This window comes from Anolis carolinensis, chromosome 5 (genome assembly GCF_035594765.1).
Source record: "Anolis carolinensis isolate JA03-04 chromosome 5, rAnoCar3.1.pri, whole genome shotgun sequence".
NCBI lineage: Eukaryota > Metazoa > Chordata > Lepidosauria > Squamata > Dactyloidae > Anolis > Anolis carolinensis.
The window spans coordinates 86,536,142-86,560,021 of NC_085845.1; the positions used below are offsets into that span (position 1 = coordinate 86,536,142).

General features: G+C 37.6%; 1 protein-coding gene across 21 annotated transcripts in view; it reads right to left on the reverse strand.

The window, feature by feature from the left end:
* Positions 1 to 23,880, reverse strand: part of magi2 (membrane associated guanylate kinase, WW and PDZ domain containing 2) — a 929,612-nt gene that overhangs the window by 321,877 nt on the left and 583,855 nt on the right. For all 21 annotated transcript variants that reach the window (XM_062983516.1, XM_062983514.1, XM_062983518.1 and 18 more), the window contains one exon: positions 20,184 to 20,263. In XM_062983516.1, the coding sequence (XP_062839586.1) occupies positions 20,184 to 20,263 (80 nt within the window). The remainder of the gene's footprint in view (positions 1 to 20,183; positions 20,264 to 23,880) is intronic.

Here is a 23,880-nt window from a genome sequence, read left to right on the forward strand (position 1 = left end):
CCTCTTGGGACTTGGATAAGTCTGGAAGGGCCCTGGCTCTGCTTTGCATCAATCCCTGGAACATTTTCTTTTGATTCCTAATTCAGTTGGACAACTGAGTGGTGAATGGTGATGAGAGATGTAAGTGTGCCTATTCATTTTATATACCTCACAACGTCTGAGGATGCCTGCCATAGATGTGGGCGAAACGTCAGGAGAGAATACTTCTGGAACATGGCCAAACACACAACAACCCAGAGATTCTGGCCATGAAAGCCTTTGATGAGAAAAAAAAACCCTTTCCACTTGTAATTTTGTTTACATTTTAGTTGAAAGGTAAAACAACAACAGATGAAACAACAATTCTCAGATGAAAGAGTAATTTAAAGATAACAGAACCATCAGTCCAAAAAGATACAAGATTTGAAAAGTGTCTCAAATTCATAAGAGTGCTTTTTCATTATTTCTAGCCAACCTGATAAATTTTTTAACATCCCGGTAGCATTTTCAAGTTATTCAGTAATGACAACATCAGATATGTAGCAGGATGTGGAAGAGAAATAGAGTGAGAAGGAATAACTCTGCGACTGATAACTGAACTTCTATCTGTGTCTGATCTTTAAATCCAGGAAATGACTTCAGGATTTTTTTTTTCATTTAGAGTGGGTTACTACAGGAGTAAACTTCATCCAAAATATTACCCCTTGCCAAAGTTATTGGAAGTCCTTGATATTCCATTATAATCAATGCAGTAAACAAACAGGAGTTTCAGAAAATGAGACGAGACTCCAGTTCAGACCTGACATGTTGTCAGTTAAGGAAACTCGCTATCTGAAACAATGAGATACATTGGGAGGCTCATTTTGTTTTGCTCAGCTGTCACTGATATTGTCAAAGCTATATTGTCACTCAGTTGCCTTGAAAGATTGGCCAGTGTCATTTTCAGGCATCAAGGATGCATATTCAGTGAAGGCTGTAGCAGAAATACAGGGCTATTTTATCACGATATTAGACTCAGATCTTTAAAAAATTGTATACAGGTAGTCCTCAAGTTACGAACAAGATAAGTTTTGTAGGTCTGTTCTTAAGCTGAATCTGTATGTAAGTCAGATCAGATATAACACAGGGGAGGGGGTAACACCCCCTGTGGTATTTGTTTTCTTTTCTGTGCCCCTGTTCAGAAGATTCCACCTCACTTTTTGTCCCTGTGACAATGGGATTTTGAAAAAAAAATGGCTTGTTGTGGAACCAAGGATTAGGGGAAAGCTCCAGTGGAGACACCTTTTCCCCATGATAACTCTTTCAAGAGTGACTTTCCCTTCCTAGGGGGTAGATTTCCCTCACTTTCTGTTGTCTCACCACCATTCCTAACTATATGTCATTTCATTTAGATGTTTGTAACTCGGGGACTGCCTGTATTCAGTGCTGGAGTTCTTACTGCAGCAGTCTATTCTATTCCACTAGTTCTGCTTTAGACCAGGGGTAGGAAAAGTATGCCTCAGGGTCAGTAGGTAGCTCCCAAAGCTATTTTGGGCCATAAGGGGTCTCATCCACTTGTTGGGAGCACGTTTTTCTGGCTTCTGAGCTTAGGTAGGCTATTTTCCAAAATTGGAAGTGTCTTCTAATTGTAATAATAATAATAATAATAATAATAATAATAATAATAATAAGAAGAAGAAGAAGAAGAAGAAGAAGAAGAAGAAGAAGACCTGGCTATGGCTCACGAATGGGACCCTGAAGAAGGAGACAGAAGGCCTGATCCTTGCAGCCCAGGAGCCATCAGAACAAATGCAATTAAGGCCAAGATCGAAAAATCAGCTGATGACCCAAAATGCAGACTGTGCAAGGAAACTGACGAAACCATTGATCATATATCATATGCTGTAAGAAAATTGCACAGACAGACTACAAACAGAGGCACAACTATGTGGCCCAAAGGATTCATTGGAACTTATGCCTCAAGTACCACCTCCCAGCAGCAAAGAACTGGTGGGATCACAAACCTGCAAAAGTATTGGAAAATGAGCACGCAAAGATACTGTGGGACTTCCAAATCCAGACTGACAAAGTTCTGGAACACAACACACCAGACATCACAGTTGTGGAAAAGAAAAAGGTTTGGATCATTGATGTCACCATCCCAGGTGACAGTCGCATTGACGAAAAACAACAGGAAAAACTCAGCCGCTATCAGGACCTCAAGATTGAACTTCAAAGACTCTGGCAGAAACCAGTGCAGTTGGTCCTGGTGGTGATGGGCACATTGGGTGCCAAAAGATCTCAGCCGGCATTTGGAAACAATAGACATTGACAAAATTATTATCTGCCAACTGCAAAAGGCCACCTTGCTGGGGTCTGCGCGCATCATCCGGAAATACATCACACAGTCCTAGACACTTGGGAAGTGTTCGACTTGTGATTTTGTGATATGGAATCCAGCATATCTATCTTGTTTGCTGTGTCATAAAATAATAATAATAATAATAATAATAATAATAATAATAATAATACAATGTTGTTGTATCAATAATAATAATAATAACAACAATTTATTTATTTGACCAGTCATATGACCATTTCAAAGTACAACACAAATAAAAACAAGGCAGAAAGGATGGGAGGAAGCTGACCTTCTGTTTGCCGTCAAGCAGATTATCTTACTTGAGTGTAATCTTATGTGGACTGTTATGGCAAGCTTTGCCCACTTTACGCTCTTTGGCATGCTCACCCGACTGGCTACCTATTGGGGAGAACCACACACAACTTTCTTGTGGTGCATCTTTATGACCATGATGCAAAGGAGAGAGGGAAAAAAAAGGGAGCATAGGGCTGGGGTGGAAAAATATGTCCTAGGCCTATATTCTACTTCTCCTTTGTATGTCTTTGTGGGAACTGTAGTCCCTCACCTGGCCAGATGCTGTGGCATGCATCCTGGCAGGAACTATGCTTCCCAAGAAGGAGGTTCCCCTCAAAGTTCCCCTCAAAGTTGGCTGGGCAAGTGAGCGCACCCAACACCAGTCAGTAGATAAAACACAGCATAAGCAGAGCTCCGAGACAGAGGAAAGCCAGAGATTGAACTTTTGATCCTTTTTTCCTTTTTGGAAGCTGTAGGACAGAAGTGGAGCAAATTTCTCTTAGAGAGGATTTTCTCTTTTTCCTGCACTCTCAATGGAGGCAGCTGTGGAAGGAAGGCAGTCCTGTGTGCCAGGAGCAATAAAGACCCACCACCACCACCACTGTCTCACGCTCCTGGTACAGGGCTTCTTCCTCCATTGGACCCTCTTCCTGCTGCAGCCGAGAGGGAGAGAGAGAGAGAGAGAGGGAGAGGGAGAGGAAGAGGGAGAGGAAGAGGGAGAGGAAGAGGGAGAGAAAGAGAGAGAGAAGCCCTTGATCACACCACCCCTGATCCTTTCCCTTTACCAGCAGTGGCAAGCAACAGCCCTGAGCTGCGAAGCCACACGAGGGCTGGCCCCATGAGCCCGCAGCAGTGGAAGGGAAGCATTTTTGGGGGCTGCCCAAAACAGCTGGTTTCCCTCCTATACTCTCAGCTCCTGATCTTTCTTTATTTTTTCTAAAAGAAACTGTGTTTCTAAGATGCCCTCGATTCTTTTCTTTTTTTAAAACATTTTTATTGGGTTTTACATTTATAATTCATAATTCATAACAATACTACTTCCCTTTTTTCCAATATTTTTTCCCTCCCTACCACCCACACCCTCCCTCCTCAACCACAGTATGTTTATATTAATCTTGCAGATCCAGCCACAGGTAAAGTCTTTGTATTTTTTCTTTAATGTAATCGTTGGCTCCTCCATTTTTCACCCAGTTGAAGTAGTCTTTCCATCTGTTTGTAATGTCCTTTTGTTTATTCATTCTTGTTACTTGGTTAGTCATAATTCCTGTAATATCTAACAACACTTGATCATACAAATAATCATTCCAATTATTTAACGTCCATTTCGATTTGTCTCTCCATCCTCTAGCAATCACAGCATGTGCTGCTCTTATTGTTACTTTCAATAACTCTTGGCACTCAGTTTTTATACTTGGATGATCCAGCACTCCCCAAAGTAACAAATCATTATTAATTTGTATTGTTATCTGTAATAAGTCCTGGATTTTCCCTTGTATCATTAGCCAAATTTTTTTTAATTCAGAACACTCCCACCACATATGTGAATAAGTGCCCTTTTCTTTATTACAATGCCAGCACTTTGAATTCTTCCCTTTTATCATATAAGACAGTTGTTCCGGAGTTCTATACCATCTTAATACCATCTTTTTTTCTAATTCATTATATTTTTCTGTTTTTATTTTATTTATGTTCCTAATTATTTCGTCTACTTCTTGTGTGCTTAATATTTTAACCCCATTCCATTTGTTACGTATTGCTCGGATCATAAATTCCTTATCTTCTACCATTAAATTGTATATTTTTGCCACTGTTCCTTTACTTGTTTTTTCTCTTGCATTTAGCAATTTATCTACCTTCAGTTCTTCAGTGGGCTGTGCACCCTCTTTTTTTACTTTTTCCCAGATCCCTCTTAATTTTAACCAATATTCTTTTCCCCCTTTTTCCAAAAGGTCTAGCCAGTTAATTATCCCTCCATCTTGTTTCCACATATCTTTTACCCTCCTTAATCCTTTTTCTTCTAAGGTATTTACCAACCTTTCAGGGAGTCCCATGCTCTTAATTGGGGTCTTTCCAGAAATTTTATTTGCCCATAGTTTTTGCCATTTTTGCCAACATTCAAACTCAATCTTTCTTGGACCTGTTAGTTTTTCTTTTATTTCTTTAATATCTCTAGTATATAGCCCATATTTTCCCCGCCCTTCATTTATTTCGTTCTCTACTTTTATCCATTTATCTTCTCCCTTTAAACTTATTTCTAGTAAAGATCTTAGTTGAAAGGCCTCATAATAGTTTTGTAGGTTTGGAAATCCCCATCCAAGTAATCTTCTTGGGGTATATTGAATCTTTTTCATTATTCTGTTTCTCTTTTTTCCATATATCCATTCTCTCAAGGTATTATCCCATTCTTTTATTTGTCTATAGTCTATTTTTATTGATAGGGTTTGGAACAGGTAAAGTAATTTGGGTATTATGCACATTTTTAGTGCTAATATTTTTCGTGGGATACTTAATTGTTTATCTCCCCAGGCTTTTAATTTTTCCTGGATTTTTTTCCATATTGCCCCATAATTGGCTGCTTTTAACTTAGTTATTTCTTTTGTAATGGTTATCCCTAAATATTTTATTTTATTTCTTATTATTTTTATGTCTCCCATTTTTGTCTGCAGCTCCTTCTGCTCCTTTTTCCCCATATTGTATATCATCATTTCTGATTTGCTCATATTCACTTTCAATCCTGAATACCTTTCAAAATCTTTTAATATTATTTGTATTTCATGAATAGCTTCTGCTCGGTTTTCCATTATTAGTAAAATATCGTCCGCATAAAGATTTATCTTCACCTCTTCGTTCCTAATTTGATATCCCTTTATCCTGCCGTTGTTTCTTATTCTATCTGCTAGAGGTTCCATTGCTAATCCAAATAGGAGCGGAGACAGAGGACAACCTTGTTTTACACCTCTTTCTGTTTTGAAATATTTTGTTAAGCCTTCATTTACTCTTATTCTTGCTCTTGAATTACTATATAACTCTTTTACTATTTTAATAAATGAAATGTCAAATCCGTAATTACCCATTAGTTGTAACAGATATTTGTGGTTTAGTGAATCAAAGGCTTTATAAATGTCTAACTTTAATAGTGCAAACTTTCTTTTTTTGTTATGATTAAGGATGTTTAATACATTTCTTATAGGGTGCGCAATATTCCTGCCTTTTATAAAACCATATTGATCTTCCTTTACTATTTTGGATATAATCTCTTCTATTCTATTTACTAATATTTTCGTGAATATTTTATAATCCTGATTTAGGAGGCTAATGGGTCTGTATGAATTGGGATCTTCTGGATCTTTCCCACTTTTTCTTACTGTTATTATCTCTGATTCTCTCCATGTGTCAGGGATTTTCCCTCCCTTCATTATGTTATTAAATAGAATCTTCAATTCTGGAATTATTATTTCTTTCATTTCTTTGTAAAATTCTGCAGTGTATCCATCCCCTCCTGGAGATTTTCTATTTTTCAGTGTGTCGATAACCTGTTCTATTTCTTGATACGATATTTCTGTTCCTAGTTTCCTATTGTCTTCTCTATCTATTATTTTCTGTATTTTTTCGTCAAATTCTCCATGTATTTGTTTTTTATACAATTCCTGATAGAAGTCTACAAATGCCTCCCTTATTTCCTTGGTCGAGTTTACTTTTTTATTATATTTATTTTTTAACTGAATGACTCTTCCTTTCTCTTTCATGTTCTTCAAATAGTTAGCCAGTTTTTTTGTTGTATTCGTATTTTGTCTTTGGAAATTATTTTTAATAAATATATCTTTTTTCCATAAATCCAAATTATCAATTTCTTCTAACTGTTTCTTTAAATTTTCCAACTTTGCTTTCACCTGCACTTGGTATTTATTTTGTAGTAATTTTTGTGTTTCCTCTATTTCTCTAAACACCCTTTTCCTTTCTCTATCTTGCTGTTTCTTTACTGCCACTTCTTTTGCTATACAGTAACCCCTAGTTACTGCTTTTGCTGTGTCCCAGACTGTTTCTGTACTTGCTGAACCCCTATTCTCTTTGAAGTAATTTTTTATTTCTTCTGATAGTTCATTCTTAAGTTTTTCTGTCTTAATTATAAAATGTTTATATCTCCAAGTTTTTATTGCCTCCGTTTCATCAGGCTCCTCTATCCTTAACTCCACTATAATAGGTGCATGATCTGAAATCCAGATCGGTTGTGTTTCCATATTTAAAATTCTAGACCTATTAGTATTTTTTATTAATATATAATCTATCCACGAAAAAGATTTATGACTTTGTGAGAAGTATGTTGGCTTTTGTTTTATGAGATTTGCTTCAAATATGTCCTCCATTTTCCATTTTTTTACAAGGTCTTTGTTTTTTCTAAGGTCCATATTAAAATCCCCTCCAATTATTAGCTCCCCTTGATAAATTTCCTGTACTTTCCTAAACCACTTTCTAAAATATTTCTTTTGTCCTTTATTTGGGCCATATACATTTCCTATTGTATATTTCTTGCCATTTATTTTGCATATTAGTACTATGTACCTCCCTTCCTTATCTATTATTGTTTCTAATATTTCCAGTTTCAATGCCCTCGATTCTAAAAGGCCTCCCGTTTTTCAACTGCAATTTTTTGGGGAAAGTGTGCTTTACAATCAGTGAACTATGGTATATTAGTATTTCTTCAGTTTTTCATGACTTCTTGCATGGACCTGCCACAAAACAGCCAAACAGGAAGAAAATAAAGTTCCTGGTTCCATATATAGAATAATATTTTTCTGAAATCAACAAGCTTCGTTGCTTCTGATTTAAATATATTGACATTTCAGAGTAATATTTCTGCTCTTGAATATTTTCAGGATCAAATAATAATTATAGCCAAAGTGACTTGGAGAGCTCTTATAAAGATGAGGAACTAGCAAAATGCTGCTAATTGCCTGGTGTGTTTCTTCTCCCTTGATTTGACTGTTTTTCCCTCTAGTTATAAACATTAATGTATTCTAAATATGACCTGTATTCTTGAGAATCATTTGCTAGAGCAAACCAGAAACAGGACAGCTTGTTTCCTCTCCTTGATATTTATTTCATACTTGTGTTGATTGAAAGAACAGATAGGATATTTAGCATATGATGGCACTTCATTTATTCTCTCTGGGTCATCAACTGAGGTGGAAGCAGCATGCCAGAAATACTAACATGCTCCTCTCCGCTTCCATCAATAAAGATGGCAAAAGTTGGTTTTTTTAGATTACAGCTCCCAGAATCCACCAGACAGAATGACTATTGGCCATGATAGCAGAGAGGTGAATTCTGGGAATTATACACACACATAAAAATCCACAGGCTAGTATATTCTGAAGCTTGCCACTCTATAAATGTCATGTACATGATATCTGATCAATAAAAATCAACTGACAGCCAGCGTAGATAAAATTACTCGGCAAAGGAATCCCAACATGGGCCAGATACAAGTGGAGTAAGTCCACTGCTACATTATAACCAGTCAATTGTTCCATGTGGAACAATGGCTTCAAACTACAGGAAAGGAGATTCCACCTGAACATCAGGAAGAACTTCCTCACAGTGAGGGCTGTTCGGCAGTGGAACTCTCTCCCCCGGGCTGTGGTGGAGGCTCCTTCTTTGGAGGCTTTTAAGCAGAGGCTGGATGGCCATCTGTCGGGGGTGCTTTGAATGCAATTTCCTGCTTCTTGGCAGGGGGTTGGACCGGATGGCCCATGAGGTCTCTTCCAACTCTACTATTCTATGGTTCTATGATTCTATGATTCAATGAAGATGGGAGAGGGGAGATGGGAAGCTTGGGGTATTTTTCACCATTTCAGTTTTAGGTTGGTAGGAATGATTGTGTGTGTAAGAGAGAGAAAGAGAGAGAGAGAGAGAGAGAGAGAGAGAGAGAGAGAACACAAAAGACTCTGTGTCTCAGTCCAGCCCAGCCCAGTAATGGCAACCTATACTGTGTTTCGACCTCCTTGCGTTTCCAAATTATAAGCACTATGGTTCCACTTTGATTGCTATGAATGCATCCTATGGAATTCTTTCTGAGAAATCTGAATGCTCATTATAGAGCTGGAAGAGACACAAGACCTATCTAGTCCAACCCTCTCCCTAAACCGCAAATCCTAAGATTCCTAAGAAGATACCATGGCATTCAAAAGGCTATAATTATGTTGGGTTGCTGTGAACATGGAACATGGCCATACAGCCCAAAAAAACTCACCACAACCCAGTGATTCCGGCTATGAAAGCTTTCGACAATACATATAATTGAGTTGTGTGAAGGGGCACCTGGGTTCTATAAGATGGAACCATGGCAGTTAACGTGAAATCATAGTGCTATAATTATGCAGTGTGTAAACACTATTTGTTTTGTGCAAGTTCCATTTCCAAGAACGTAGAGCATTTTTGTGCACCTACATGGATATATGTCACTACAGCCCTATCTTTCCTTCCCCATTTTTACCCTCAAAATGACTCTGGCCCACAACCCTTTCACATGGACTTCTTTTCAGTGGCAGTGATGGGGTTTTTTAAGTATCGCCATAAAGCCTGACAGCTCCCATTACTCTCAGGAAAACTATTTCCAGGGTGGCTCCATGGTCTAACTGGAAAAAAAACACCCTGCCGCTGCCATAGGAAAGAGGGGTTAAGCTGGATTTAGGAGGCTTCCTCCCATGTGATGAAGCAGGGGGGAAGCCATGACGGTTTGGGGCAACAGGTCCCCATGTCTCCTGGGTGAGCGCCACTGGGATGTGGCAAGATGGGCCAATCCCAGCAGCACGTGTGACAAGGTCACCAGTGAACCTCATAGATTAGTACGAATTTGTATCTGGGTCTCACAAATCCTTGTCAAACCCCACAACTACTGCATACAAACCACATGCAACTTCAAGTTTCTTAATATGAAAACTTATCACAACAGTTTACAACTTCCACATAAAAACCCATGCTGAAGTTTTGGAAAAACACTGAATTTTACTTGTCTCCTTAAAACTGACATTTCAAAACATACAACATACCTTATGCAAGTGTAGATAAAAGACCATAATGAACTTGTTTTATCTACACTACATATAGAATGGGCCCTTGGTATCAATGGAGTTTGGTTCTGGTTTATAGCAAAATCTGTGAATGCTCCACTCTCATTATATATATAGTAAAATGGGGTCCCTTATATAGAATAAGAAAACATTTTGCTTTTTTGGCATATTTTTCTGAATATTTTCAAGGCATGGATGGTGAAAATTGTGGGTACACCATCCATAGATATGGAGGGCCAACTGTATGATGGTCATCATTATTACAGTAGAGTCTCACTAATCCAAGCCTCACTTATCCAAGCCTCTGGATAATCCAAGCCATTTTTGTAGTCAATGTTTTCAATACATCATGATATTTTGGTGCTAAATTCGTAAATACAGTAATTACAACATAACATTACTGCATACTGAACTACTTTTTCTGTCAAATTTGTTGTATAACATGAAGTTTTGGTGCTTAATTTGTAAAATCATAACCTAATTTGATGTTTAATAGGCTTTTCCTTAATCCCTCCTTATTATCCAAGTTATTTGCTTATCCAAGCTTCTGCCGGCCCGTTTAGCTTGGATAAGTGAGACTCAACTGTATTTACAATAGTCTTGCATCATAGTTATTACCAACTGCCATTAGGCATTTCATCAAACAAGGTGCTAAATACCAATTAGATAAGGCTTTTAGCTTGATGTTAATGCATTAGTTTAGTAAGATTTAAGGAACTTGTTATTCTCGATAATTACAGAGTACAAAACAAATACATGTGAATGACACGGATGAAAAGGATATATTGAAAACAATACTATACAATATAACTATATATTAAAACTCTAAATACAGAATCACTAAGCATTGATAGGATAACACTTGCATACAGTATTAATATAAATGCATTATTACTCATGTACATACGTTTGTACATGGTTTGGAAGAGGGAGGATCTGATACCTGAACTTTGGAACTCCCTGCCACGTTCCATACCTCCCCATACCATGATTCCAGTGTGAGATGGGTTACTATTTTCCAATTCATTGCAATTATAAGTCTTGCCACTGTGAGTAAAATAACCACCAATTCTTTCTTTTCCATTTCTAAATTCAACTTTGTGGCATCCATTAATAAAGCTAACCTAGCATCCGGGGTGATGTTTAATCCTGTAATGTTACAGATTTCTATAAATATGTTGTTCCAATAACTCTTCAACTGGGGGCTTTCTCACCATAAATGAAAATATGACCCTTTGTGCATGCCACATCTCCAGCAGAAGTTACTTTGCTTCCTATCCATCTGGTGTTGTTTAACCGGCGTGGTATACCATTTCCATATGACTTTGTATACATTTCTTTTAATTTTATTGACAGATTCTTAACCACTCTCCACTTGAGAACCCTTTTCCAATCGAAATCTGTCAGATGCTCTAGGTCAGAGATCCTCAAACTTTTAAAGCAGTGGGCCGGTCCACAATTCTTCAGACTGTTGAGGAGCTGAATTATCATTTGAAAAAAAAAATGAATGAATTTCTATGCACACTGCACATGTCTTATTTGTAGTACAAAAAACAACAACAATGAAAGAACAATACAATATTTGAATATAAGAACAATTTTAACCAACATAAATCTATCAGGATTTCAATGGAAAGTGTGGACCTGCTTCTGGCCAATGAGATAGTCAAGTTAATTAGGATTGTTGTTGTTGTTGTTGTTGTTGTTGTTGTTGTGTGCCTTCAAGTCATGTCAGACTTTGGGCGAGCCTGAGTCTAAAATTATTCATTTATTTATTTACTACATTTATTTACTACATTTATATCCCACCCTTCTCACCCCAAAGGGGACTCAGAGCAGCTGTATGTACAAACAATATATTATATTATTAGCATAGCACAATATTAGCATTATATATTACTATATATTGAACTATACCACTGTATTGTAATATTATATGTAATATATAACATATAATTTAATATTATTATATGGTATTATTATTAGTATTATATTGTATAACATTATAATATTTTTATCAATATTATATGTATATATAACATATTATTAAAACTGATATAAAAATATTATATTATAAAACGGAGGGCGTGGGCCAGGTAAATGACCTTGGAGGGCCGCATCCGGCCCCCGGGCCATAGTTTGGGGACCCCTGCTCTAGGTCTTTGAATATCCCAACAATATCCCAACAATAAAAATGGCACCTGCATATAGTGCATATGTTTTTACTTCCATATCTTCAACAATGGGAATATGACTAAGCAGTATTAAACAAGGAGTTACACATATTGTGCCTTCTACTGTTTAGCAATTTGTTGTCCCAAGAGAAATACTTTTATGAGGAAATGATTACAAAGAATATATATATCTAGGGAAATACAAAGTACAAGCTGTTTCTTTTATAAATTCAGAAAACCCATCAATGGCCTTCTTTCCTCCTTGGTTGAATTTTCAATGAGCTTTATCTCTTATTCAACTACGCAGCTTTCTATTTCTCTTCCACTAGTGAGCTGAATTAAAAGAGCTTTAAGGAAATATTCCAGTGAGAAATATTGTAATAAACTTTAAGATGCCTAGAAACACTGCCAAGGATATGATCATAAAAATATTCTTTGTTAAAACTATCATGCATCTCTGACATTTAGAAGTTACATTCTGGAGGATTAAGGAGAGCTAAAATGGAGTTGGGGAAATCACTTTCTTTGTGCTCTGCTTGTGATGAGTAAAACATTTCTTCAGGGATTCAAATATAAATGTTCCATCATTGCATAGAAGCATGTGGCACACTGCAGAAGGTCACATGCCATAAATTACCCTTCATATTATGCTGCACCATTGTTCTAAATTAATTATACAACATAGCTTTACAGAGCACAGAGTATTCATCCAAGAAAATTGGAAAACACAGGATACTTTTCAAGCAGTGTTGTGCTGTATCCTTTTATCTGCTCTAGGTCATAGGGAAGGATCATCAGTGGGGAAATAGGGGCAGTACTTCATCTGAATGAGAACATTAACATAAAATTCCGTATTTCTCCGAATCTAAGGCACCACTGAATATAAGATACATCCCCATTTTAACACTTCCATTTTAAAAAAAAACAAAACAACAATTTTCTCAGAATATTTTTTAGAGTTTCATCTGCAGGCACAATAACTTTTTTTTTGTTTCAATGCAGCTTTGTAGTTCAATCTTTCATGAGAGGTAAGGAGGGAATGTGGAGAAATCCAGAAGCCACTTTGTCTGCATGAGTCTATTTTATCAAGTCTATGGCTGAACTGAGGAGCCAGTGGAAGAAGGAAACGGCACTTAGCCAAAATACCGGTAAGTAGTCATCTGATTGAAACTGAGGACAAAATGGTGGAGACTGGCAGAGCCATTTGGAGCTAGGACTTTTCCTCCTTCTCTCTTGGTAATAATACAGGTTTCATTTCACCAATCAGCAATTGTGGAATGTACACAGAATTGCATCATGTTTGATGGTCTAACTGCAATGCCATTTTGACTGCTTCATACATTTCAACGTGCTTTCAAACAGTAGGTCCGTTTTCATCACCATCCAGTCTTAACTATTTACTGCCCTAACCCTCAGCACTTTACCCTATTCCTCAATCTCATTGCCTTGCGTTTTTGCACATGCCTGCCTTCCCTGTAATTTCTTAATAGCCCCACCGTTTAGTCATGATGCTCGCTATGTCTTTTCTGAATGTTATTTTATTGTTATTGTTTTAATTATATATGCTGTCGTATTGTTTTATCTGTTGGTTGGGCTTGATCCCCATGTGAACCACTCTGAGTCTCTCTGGGGAGAAAGAAGCGGGTTATAAATAAAGTATTATGATTATGATTATGATGAATATTATAGTCCTTAGTCACAAAGGTTTACAAGATTTGTTTGCATATTGATATTTCACACTAATACATTTTTGAGTTTGGTCGCTTTCTTCCCATGACAGTTTCTCCATCTCTGAAAATCCTGAGGATTGAGGGCCCCTTTTTAATAGAGTGGATTTTGCTGAGGGAGTAGGGAGAGATGCAGGGGACAGGGAACATTCTCCAAAGTTATGCAAAGACTCACTTGCGGAAGGTCACTCTATTTTTGGGAACCTTCCAGTTTCTTGTTCTCTCATACACAACACAGTCCACCTCATTCACAGGGATTCAGAGTTCACTGAATTCCTGTGTAGAATTTATGGGAGCTTATTGGAGGGCAAGCAAAAACAGAGAATATCACATTATGCACATATAACTCTAAATCCAACCCACTTAAAAAAAAGAAATAATTGTTAACCTCTCCAAACCTTTCATGATTTCTAGGTGTAGTAACCACTGGATCATTGTACTGACCTCGATGCAAGCAAAGCAATGTTGAAGATTTTACAAGAAAGGCTTTTATCATATATAGCATGAGACACGCCAGATGACCATGCTAAATTCAAAAAAGAAGGGAGGGACTAAGGATCATATTGTAAACATATGTTGGATAACACTATGTAACAAAATTTGAAATAAAATTATGTTCCTGGTTTGAAAGTGTTATCTCCTGTTTAATTGTGTGGTACTTACATTGAAAGTAGTTGTTATACTCCAAAACCTTTGTTTTTGTGGCTGCCAAAAATATGTTGAATTGGTTGAGACTCTATGAGATATTCATTGTCTATGAGTTATTCATTGAAAAACGATAGCAAAATATAAAAAGCGAAAGATTTATCTGAAGAGGAACTAGAGAGACTTGTACCTTGTTCCATATATCAAACGGAAAACGTAATGGGAATCTCACATCAGAACAACATCTTTTATGTGTGGCAAAGACACAAAAATAACATATAAAACAACTCTGTATTGAAGCAAAACAATACATTTGAGAACCACATATGTGGGGTTGATCGGGGTAAATTGTAGGGGTGATAAGGAAATATGATGTATATATTCAGTTTTATCATATTTATTTACTGTATTGTTATAAGTGTCTTATTTTAACTTACTACATTGAGCGTAATCATGTCTTATCAAGCCTTGTTTGGTTTGGCATTGTGATATGGCCTAAGGGCTAATCAATAAAAAATATTGATTGATTGATTGATAGCAAAATGTGCTGCAGAATGTGATGAACGCCAATGAATTAAAAAACATATACAGTGCTATATAAGTAAAGGTAAAGGTTTCCTCTGATGTTAAGTCCAGTCGTGACCGACTCTGGGGGTTGGTGCTCATCTTCATTTCTAAGCCGAAGAGCCGGCGTTGTCCATAGACACCTCCAAGGTCATGTGGCTGGCATGACTGCATGGAGCGCCGTTACCTTCCCGCTGGAGCGGTACCTATTGATCTACTCACATGTGCATGTTTTCGAACTGCTAGGTTGGCAGGAGCTGGGGCTAACTGCAGGCGCTCATTCTGCTCCTGGGATTTGAACCTGGGACCTTGTGGTCCGCAAGTTCAGCAGCTCAGTGCTTTAACATATTGTGCCACCAGGGCTATATAGGTTATAGCAAAAGCATTAACTATAAATCATGAGAAAGTATGGTTCACTCTAAAATAAATGGGAGTAGCATAACATACGATTGTCATAATGCATGACCTATACTCTGAGGTATTAGGCTACTGTAGTTTCCTATCAGCATGGGGGTCAGACAGGGTTGCATTTTATAATCCTATCTGCTTAATTTATGTGCCGCACACATCATACAGAAAACAAAATCAGGCAGGAAAACTGAGTTAAAGAACATCAACAACTTCAGCTGCACAGATGGCACTATATTAGTTAAATGAAATCGCAAAGACTTGAAATGGCTACTGATGAACTAAGAAGTGCAAAAACAGGGCTATAACTGAATATAAAGAAGACAAACAAAATTTCAATGAGAGTAATGAAGACGATGATGACTAAAGATTATTTATACCTTGGTTCAGTCATTAAGCAAAGTGGAAACTGTGTGGAAGAATTCAGAACAGTAAAAGTACTTAGGTCAGATGAGCTCTAGATCAGCTCCGTAGTGGCCAAATAGCGAATGGAGTAGATCAGAAGTAACACAGGGCAAGGTTATCTTAATGTGGCCCTTCCTTTTGTTAACCGAAGTCGGGAGATAATCTGAATTCTGGCTCAGAATTTGGACTATACTCTGACCCAGAGCAAGGGGGAAGAGTAGTCAAGCAGCCATTACAATAGGTGGAGTCTGATTGGCTGATGCAAAACGAGAAGTTGCTTAACAAATAGAGATGGGCAGAGCTAAAGTGACAGCTGGAGCCAGGGAGTCAGGGAATTCTTTTTCAGTTAGGGCTTGGAATTCAGTCAGTTAGGAGTTGAATTTTGGAATTCAGTCAGTTAGGAGTTGGAGTTTGGAATTCAGTCAGCTGGGAACTGTGTTTTGTAAAGGAAGCCTCCTTGAGGAAATATAGTTAAAGTCTTCAGGAACGGAAGGGCTGGGAACTATATTTGTGAACTCTACAGCATGTTGCTATTTAAATCTCAAGAAAAGTGGATTAAAAAAGTAAATTGTCCTGTTTGTGTTTCCTTGTTGAAGGAACATATTTACACAGAAGCCAACATCCTTTGAACATCCTTTGAAGAGAAAAGCATAAGCCTTTAATGAAATCGCTAAGCATCTTTACTGTTCATTGTTAATGAAACCATCACAAATATTTACTGTTCAAAGCACAAATAAACAACAATTTCTTGTTTTCCTCACACAAAGTGTTTCGTATATCTCTCTCAATATCCTAATCTAGAAGAGGCTCCTGAATAAAGCATTGGTGGCAGTGTCGCTAGAGGTAGCCAGTTTGAATCCTCTACATAATGGTGGTAGCAAAAATAAAAGCCTTTGCAATTCTGGCAATTTGAAAAATCCTCTCTATTATATATTGTTGAAACCTCCCAACCTACCAATCCTCTATAGCAATTACCTGCAGGTGACCCTTATCACGGTTGGCTGGCCATCTAGTGCTGCCAAACCACTTTAGGTGCCACTGGCCAGTTGGAACTCCCTCCTACCTCCACAATAGCCAGGGTAGAGCTTGTCTAACTCATCTTGGAGCCAATCCAGTGTACATCATACCCTCCTTGGTGTAGTGGGTTGCTATAGATCCTCCCTAAGAATAAGAAGCAACCCTCAAATTTAAAAACATTACACTATATTCCAAAGTCAGAATCATCCAGGGCATACCATTTCCAATTTCTATATATTCTTGTGAAAGTTGGACAATGAAGAATGCTAATAGGAAAAAAAATCAGTTTATTTGAAATGTGGTGCTGGAGGAGAGTTGCACAGATACCATGGACTGCTAAAAAGACAAATAAATAGATCTTAGATAAATTCAAGCCTGAAGTCTTACCAGAAGCAAAGACTACTAAATTGAGACTGTCATACTGTAGACATATCATGACGATTATAGTAATTGGAAAAGACAATAGTCCTTGGTAAAGTAATGCATAGAACAAACTAAAATATGGCAAGCTAAAATTAATGCAACTTCACAGCATGGCACACTTTGAAGAAAATAAGGCTATATTAAGTTGTTAAAATCCTTTGTGTTGTTTCTTGATCACTGGACATTGTATTATATGTGAAAGCACATAAAACAGATTATAGAAACATTTACTGCTCAATGAATACCTCTTCAAATCTTTTATTGAGTTTACTTAAACTTGTTCTCTTTGCTGAGAAGATTTTGTTGGCTAGCCAGATAGTATTACTGTAAATCATAAAAAACAAAATAACATCAGGGTTGTTGTGTGTTTTCTGGGCTGTATGGCCATGTTCCAGAAGCATTCTCTCCTGCCGTTTCGCCCACATCTATGGCAGGTATCCTCAGAGGTTGTGAGGTATATTGACATCACATTATTGTTACTTGATCTGTCATTCTGTCTGTCATTATAGACATACATATTTTCCCAAGTAAAAAAATTCCAGGGGAGTGGGCAAATAGCATCTAAATCAGTGGTTGTCAACCTTTCTAATGCAGTGATCCCTAAATATAGTTCATGTTGTGATGACCCCCAACCATATTTTTTTCGTTGCTGCTTTATAACTGTAATTTTGCTACTGTTATGAATCGTAATGTAAATATTGATATGCAGGATGTATTTTCATTGTTACAAATCAAACATAATTAAAGCATAGTGATTAATCACAAAAACAGTATGTTTGGGGGAGTATCGACAACGGATGATGGGATTTGTAGTACCTTCAATCGATTCAGCTCTGACTTTTACCAACCATTAAGACCAGACTTGGACCAAACTTGGCATACAGAACTCCCATAACCAACAGAAAATACTGGAGAGGTAAACAAACCTAGACATTTGGGAATTGCAGTTGCACCTACAATCAAAGAGCATTCTGAAGTCCAACAACAATGGAATTGAACCAAACTTGGCATACAGAACTATCATGACCAACAGAAAATACTGGAGAGCTTTGGGGAAAATGGACCCTGATATTTGAGAGTTGGAGTTACTTGGATTAATAGTTCCCTTGAAATTAACCATCTAGGGCTTTAAAGGTCAAAACCATCCCCTTGTGCTTTGCCCGGAAACTAATTGGTAGTCAGTGGAGTAACTTTAGGATAGATGTAATATGCTCACTCCTAGATGTTCCCATAACCAATCTAGCTGCTGTATTTTGGACCAGCTGGAGTTTCCAAACTTGGTACAAAAGTAGCCCGATGTAGAGCACATTGCAGAAGTCCAACCTTGAGGTCATCAGTGCATGAACTGCCATCTTCAGGTCCTCCAAATCTAGGAAGAGGCATAGCTGGTAGATCAGCCGAAACTATAGTAAGCACTCATGACTGTCACATCTATATGTGCTGACATTTAGAGAGACGGATCCAGGAACCCCCTCAAGTTGCAAACACAGTCTTTCAGGGGTAGTGTAACCCCATCCATGATTGGTTGATACACCTCCATTCCAAGATTAGAACTCTGGATGGCAAGCACGTCTGTTTTGTCTGGATTCAGTTTCAATTTGTTTTTTCTCATTCAACCAATTACCTCCTCCAGACATTCATTCCATATATCTGTATAAAGTAAACATAAGAGGAGGAAAATATGTTCTGCCCATCCCTCTGTCACTGTTTCTGTTTTCACTAGGCACGGAGGACAACTTTCTCAGAAGGAGAGTCTACCTATTTGTGGAGTCTCTCCATCCAATTTAAAAAACTGATTTGTACATAGATACAGAAAACCTGAACAGTAAAACTATCATACATTGTTAGAGGTAGTCTAGCTAGTAGAACACTGGACTGAAATCAATGAGATTCACATTCAAATCTTTGCCATGTAGGACTTTAGGCCAGCCCTCTCTTCCAGCAGTCAACCATTCCTCAGGTGGTAGAAGGTATCATCTTTTCCCAAAGGCAACTCCTTGAGTCCCTTAAAATGCTATACAAAGGGTCACAGTACAGTGATCAATATGGTAGACTATGATGTAAAAAATAATAAGGTTTCTCCAAAGTTGGCCAGAACCATTTTCCATGTGCTGAACCTACCAACACATGCAAGTTATTTGCTTTTCCCAGGGAATCTGGGTATATTCTGCCCTAAGGTATTTAAACAAAAATGGATGATGAACTCTTTTGTCTCATGAAAATCTACTTCCATAATTTTAAACTGGTAGTCCATCTGCTTTGTGGCAAATTAAGGATTGCTCTGAAAAAGCATGGCTATTCACTGAAGCCTAAATAGGACCACATATGACAACTGGGGTGGGGGTGGGGGTTGGGGGGTGGAGTCTCAACAGAAGTTTATAGCTGTGAAAATGGCTTGTTGAACAAAAATGTATTTCTCACATTGGAAAGCATGGCTAAAAAGAATTGCTTATTAAGACATACAGCTCTTACTATATGTAGTAAGACGTATGACTATCAGAGTACTAACAAATACATTTATTCCATGGATTAAATCAGTCTGTAAAGTGATGATTAAATTATCTTTCAGGGTTATATTTGATTCCAGCCTAAAAAAATAATCTTTTTACTGAAAAAGCAACTGTCTTGACATTTCCCCACCACTTCTTTCCTCCATCCCCTCCAGACCTTGGTTTAATCTTAACTGTCTACTACTTAACAGCATAGAACTGCTCTTTCGACAAAACAAATCACATCATAATATTCATTCTCTGGCTCTGTAACAATCACCTTGGGCACTGTGTGTAGCAGAGACTGAAAAGCTCAGAATATCAGCACACTCGGCAGAGCAGGATGGGAGGAAAGGGGAGCCCAAGAGTCAAATATGCTACCAACAACCCCCACCCTATTGTGCCTGCACCCACCCTGGACACACACTTGTTATTCTCAGCTTTGAATATCATCGCGAGAGCAGATATCACACACAAAGGAGCAGAAAAATATCCTATGTCAAGAACTAAGATACATAACAACAGCCACATTGAAAACACCCTATCACCTCATTCCCTAAATATTTTATATGTACAACAGATCACAGACAAAACTCATCTTTTTTTTTTTAAATGTTAACAGCCGTAATGAAAACTAAATTGCCTACCATTTTCTTTGCACTCTTCAGGGGGTTTAGCCTTTTTCGCAAGTCGTGGATCCAGCCATGATGTTGTCTTTGTGTTATGGCTGAAAAGAAAAGAGATTACCCTGATCAGACACATACTGAATGGGACCAAGTTATTCCTTCCGATGCTGTAGAAAAGGGAGGAGAGTTTAGTGTGACAAAATTGCAATTCATATACTTAATTTGCTTACGGGTTCTGAGTAGACCTGAAGGAGGTGTAAGAATAATTGAGCAAGGCAGCCTCTAAATTTGGCAGCCTCTGTTCCTTGTCCTCAAAGCTGCTATTTTTATTAAAATCAACTTGAATGTTGCCAAGTTAACCTCATTGAAAATGCAGAGCTCATCCAGGGCAAAAGGAATTTACAGCGTTCCCAACTGAAAGAGGATGCAGCCTCCAGCATTCTATACCCTTTTCTTGGAGCTTAGGTATAGAATTTATTTTAATCCTAACACATGCACACACACACACACACACACATTTCTGAAAAGCCAGCCTGGCAGAAAGAAATGCAAATTTCAGCATGCCTTTGCATAGTCAGTTTTCTAACAGGATGATTAATGACACTTTGATTAACTGACTGTTATCGCTTCCATATCTAATCAGCTCCCATGATAAAAGTATATTTTGCAGAAGCAGGAAAGAAACATGTGACCCAATCTACCATGCCGAGGATAGCCCTTCTCATTCATGAATCAGCAATAGAAGAGACACAGAAATTGTACAAAATCGTTCCTCCAGATAATCATGCCTCAGATAAATTTAATTAACTTCTCATCTTTCTACTGGCATTGGAGCCAACACTGCTTGTGTATGTACCTTAAAGCCTGCAAACTTTTGGCGACCCCAGGAATTTCATAGGGTTTTCTTAAACAAGGAATACTCAGAAATGGTTTTATCACTTCATTCTTTTGAAATATAGCTCACAGCACTTGGTATTTATTGGTGGTCTTCCATACAAGTGTTAACCATGCTTAACTTTCCAAATCAAATATGGTCTGGTGCCTTTAAGGCTTGCAACAACTTAAAACAAAGTTCAGCTAAAATATTATTCTGTTATGTCGTTTCAAGTTGTTTCCAACTTATGGTGACCCTAAAGCAAATTTTGACACGATTCTTTTGGGAAGATTTGTTTAGGGTGGATTTCCCATTGTCTTCCTCTAAGGTAGTGGTTCCCAACCTTTTTTGATCAGGGACCACTTGGCCAGGGACCACTTTGACAAGGGGCTGCTCTCCAACATTAGTACAAAAAGGGTTACGAATCAGTTTTTGGGCAACTTTACATTCAGTTTGGTTATCTAGGGTGCTGATTCAGAAAATTGCATTGGATAGACCACATTAGCCCTGGTTTCTGATTCAGAACATATGCCATCCAGTAGTCGCCATCTGCTCGCCCACAGAAAACCATATTTAATAATCTAGAGCTGATGTGGTCTATCCAATGCGATTTTCTGAATCATTACTCCAAATAACCCCAAGAACAGGCCTAAAAACAAAGATACCACGGCACCCCCGCTTCCTGGCACCACACAGAATAGCTCCGCTCAGGGGGAGAGAGGAGGAGGAGAAGCAGCAGTCAGGAGGCTTGTTGTCATGCCTTTCGTGGGTAGTCAACCTCTCCCCTCACAAGATTTCTGTTGCCTTGGCACAATAAGAGGGTTTTGTGAGACCAGTTACTCTCGTTGCAACAGTGTAGTAACAGTGAGGCTGCGGACCATAAGTTAGTTCTTAGGGACCACTGGTAGTCCATGGACAACAGGTTGGGAACTTTTGCTCTAAGGAAAAGTGTGATTTGCCCAAGGTCACCCAGTGGGCTTCCATGCCCAAGAAAGGACTTGAACCCTCACATCCAGAGGCATTCTTCAATGCTCAAACAACTACAGAAAATTATTAAATATACTTAAATGAACAATTCTAATAAAAAGTATAATGTTAACACTTTTTAAAAGCACATTCAAAATGTAATTTAAAACAATAGGCAGATAAAGATCTTTTTAAAAGATCAAGAGATACAAAGAAGAATTAAATATTAAACTTGCTAAAACTGTACTTTTTTCACTGCCAAGTTTTAATATGCAGTGAGACAGAAATACATGGCTTTCCAATTACAAATTAGAAAGGAAAAAATACAGATTGCATTGGTTTCATTGCTGTTTTATATAGGGGAAAACATCTTTACTTCAACAATGTTGAGATGCACATTGTTCTTTTCTTATCAACAAAAAGCTGTCTGCAGTATTCTCTGAACCTTGTTGGACCTTTTGAAACCATAAGGGTCACTGTGAAGCAGTTGAGTGTTGTTTTTTGTTGTTGTTGTTGCAAACACTGAGCACCCTGCTATAGACTTCCAACATGCACACACACCTTCTTCCTTATTTTTCACACAAATAGTGACAATCCTTTGTAATGCATGCATTATTTATTAAACATATCCTTGGAGGCTGCTTGCTTTGTACTGTTTACATATTGCTGAATTATTAAACTTTTTTATGTAACATTTGCTGACTAATTCATAAAAATACATGCAAGACGGCTATATAATGGGCGGGGCAGACAGTAAATGATTAAGAATCTCTATAAAAATTCTAATTCATGGCTACTATTGACTTCTTTTCATGCCATGGGTGCTGGGACAGTATCAGTGGGAAGGAAGAAAAATGTCTTGTGTTTTAACCCTACCTGTTTATTTTGGGAAAGGATAATTGCCTTGCAATTTCTGCATGCTATCTTGAAAACTGAAATGGATGAGTGTGTGAAGGAATAAAAATCCTTTGATTAGTATAGCAGTCTGGATTCATGCTAATGTTTGTTTAGAGTTAGACTTAGTGGCACTGAAGAACCATTGGACAAGTTAGTCATGACTAACAACTCCCAGTGGTATTGTTACCTCTGTTCAAAACATGTCCACCTTTATTTTGGATTCAAACATCTTTATATAACAAATTACTGCATTTAATCTCTTCATCATGCCAGATATTGAAGGTCCTAAAATCACAGAGGAATCATAAGTCTTTATCTACAGTGCCTTCCTATTGTTAGAAGCAGAACAACCACGATGAATGATTCTTCTTCTTCTTGGGAGGAGAAGACCACATTTGTTTAAGTTCTGTGATGGTGCTTTCTCAAACATAACCTCTGCTTGACAACAGCAAACATGCAAGTATACTGCTAACTCTCTAACATTACTTGTTGATGCAGGTGTGTGTGTGTATGTAAGTGTCATAAAATATATACAGGCTTAGTATCTTTTATCCAAAATGCTTGAGATCGGAAAATTTTGGGCTTCAGAAGAGCCCTTAAAACATGGCTATGTGCTCAGGCTTTCAATGAATAAATGGCAAAGACGACATTGGCTATAGCATGAGGCTTCTTGGATGAATGGATCTAACCTTTTGTTTAAATATTTTATATTGTAGTATTTATAATTTTTAACTGTTTTATATACTGTGTGTTTTAACTGTGTATAGGCATCAAATTGTTGCCATTATTGTATGCCACCCTGAGTCCTTTCGGGTGAGAAGGGCAGGATATAAATGCTGGAAATAAATAAATAAATATTTCTGACTTTGTAATACTTCGGTTTGCATTTATATACATAATGAGATATCTTGGGGAAAATTACTGATGTTTCACATACGCATCATACACATACACTATAGGTAATACACAATATTTTTCAAT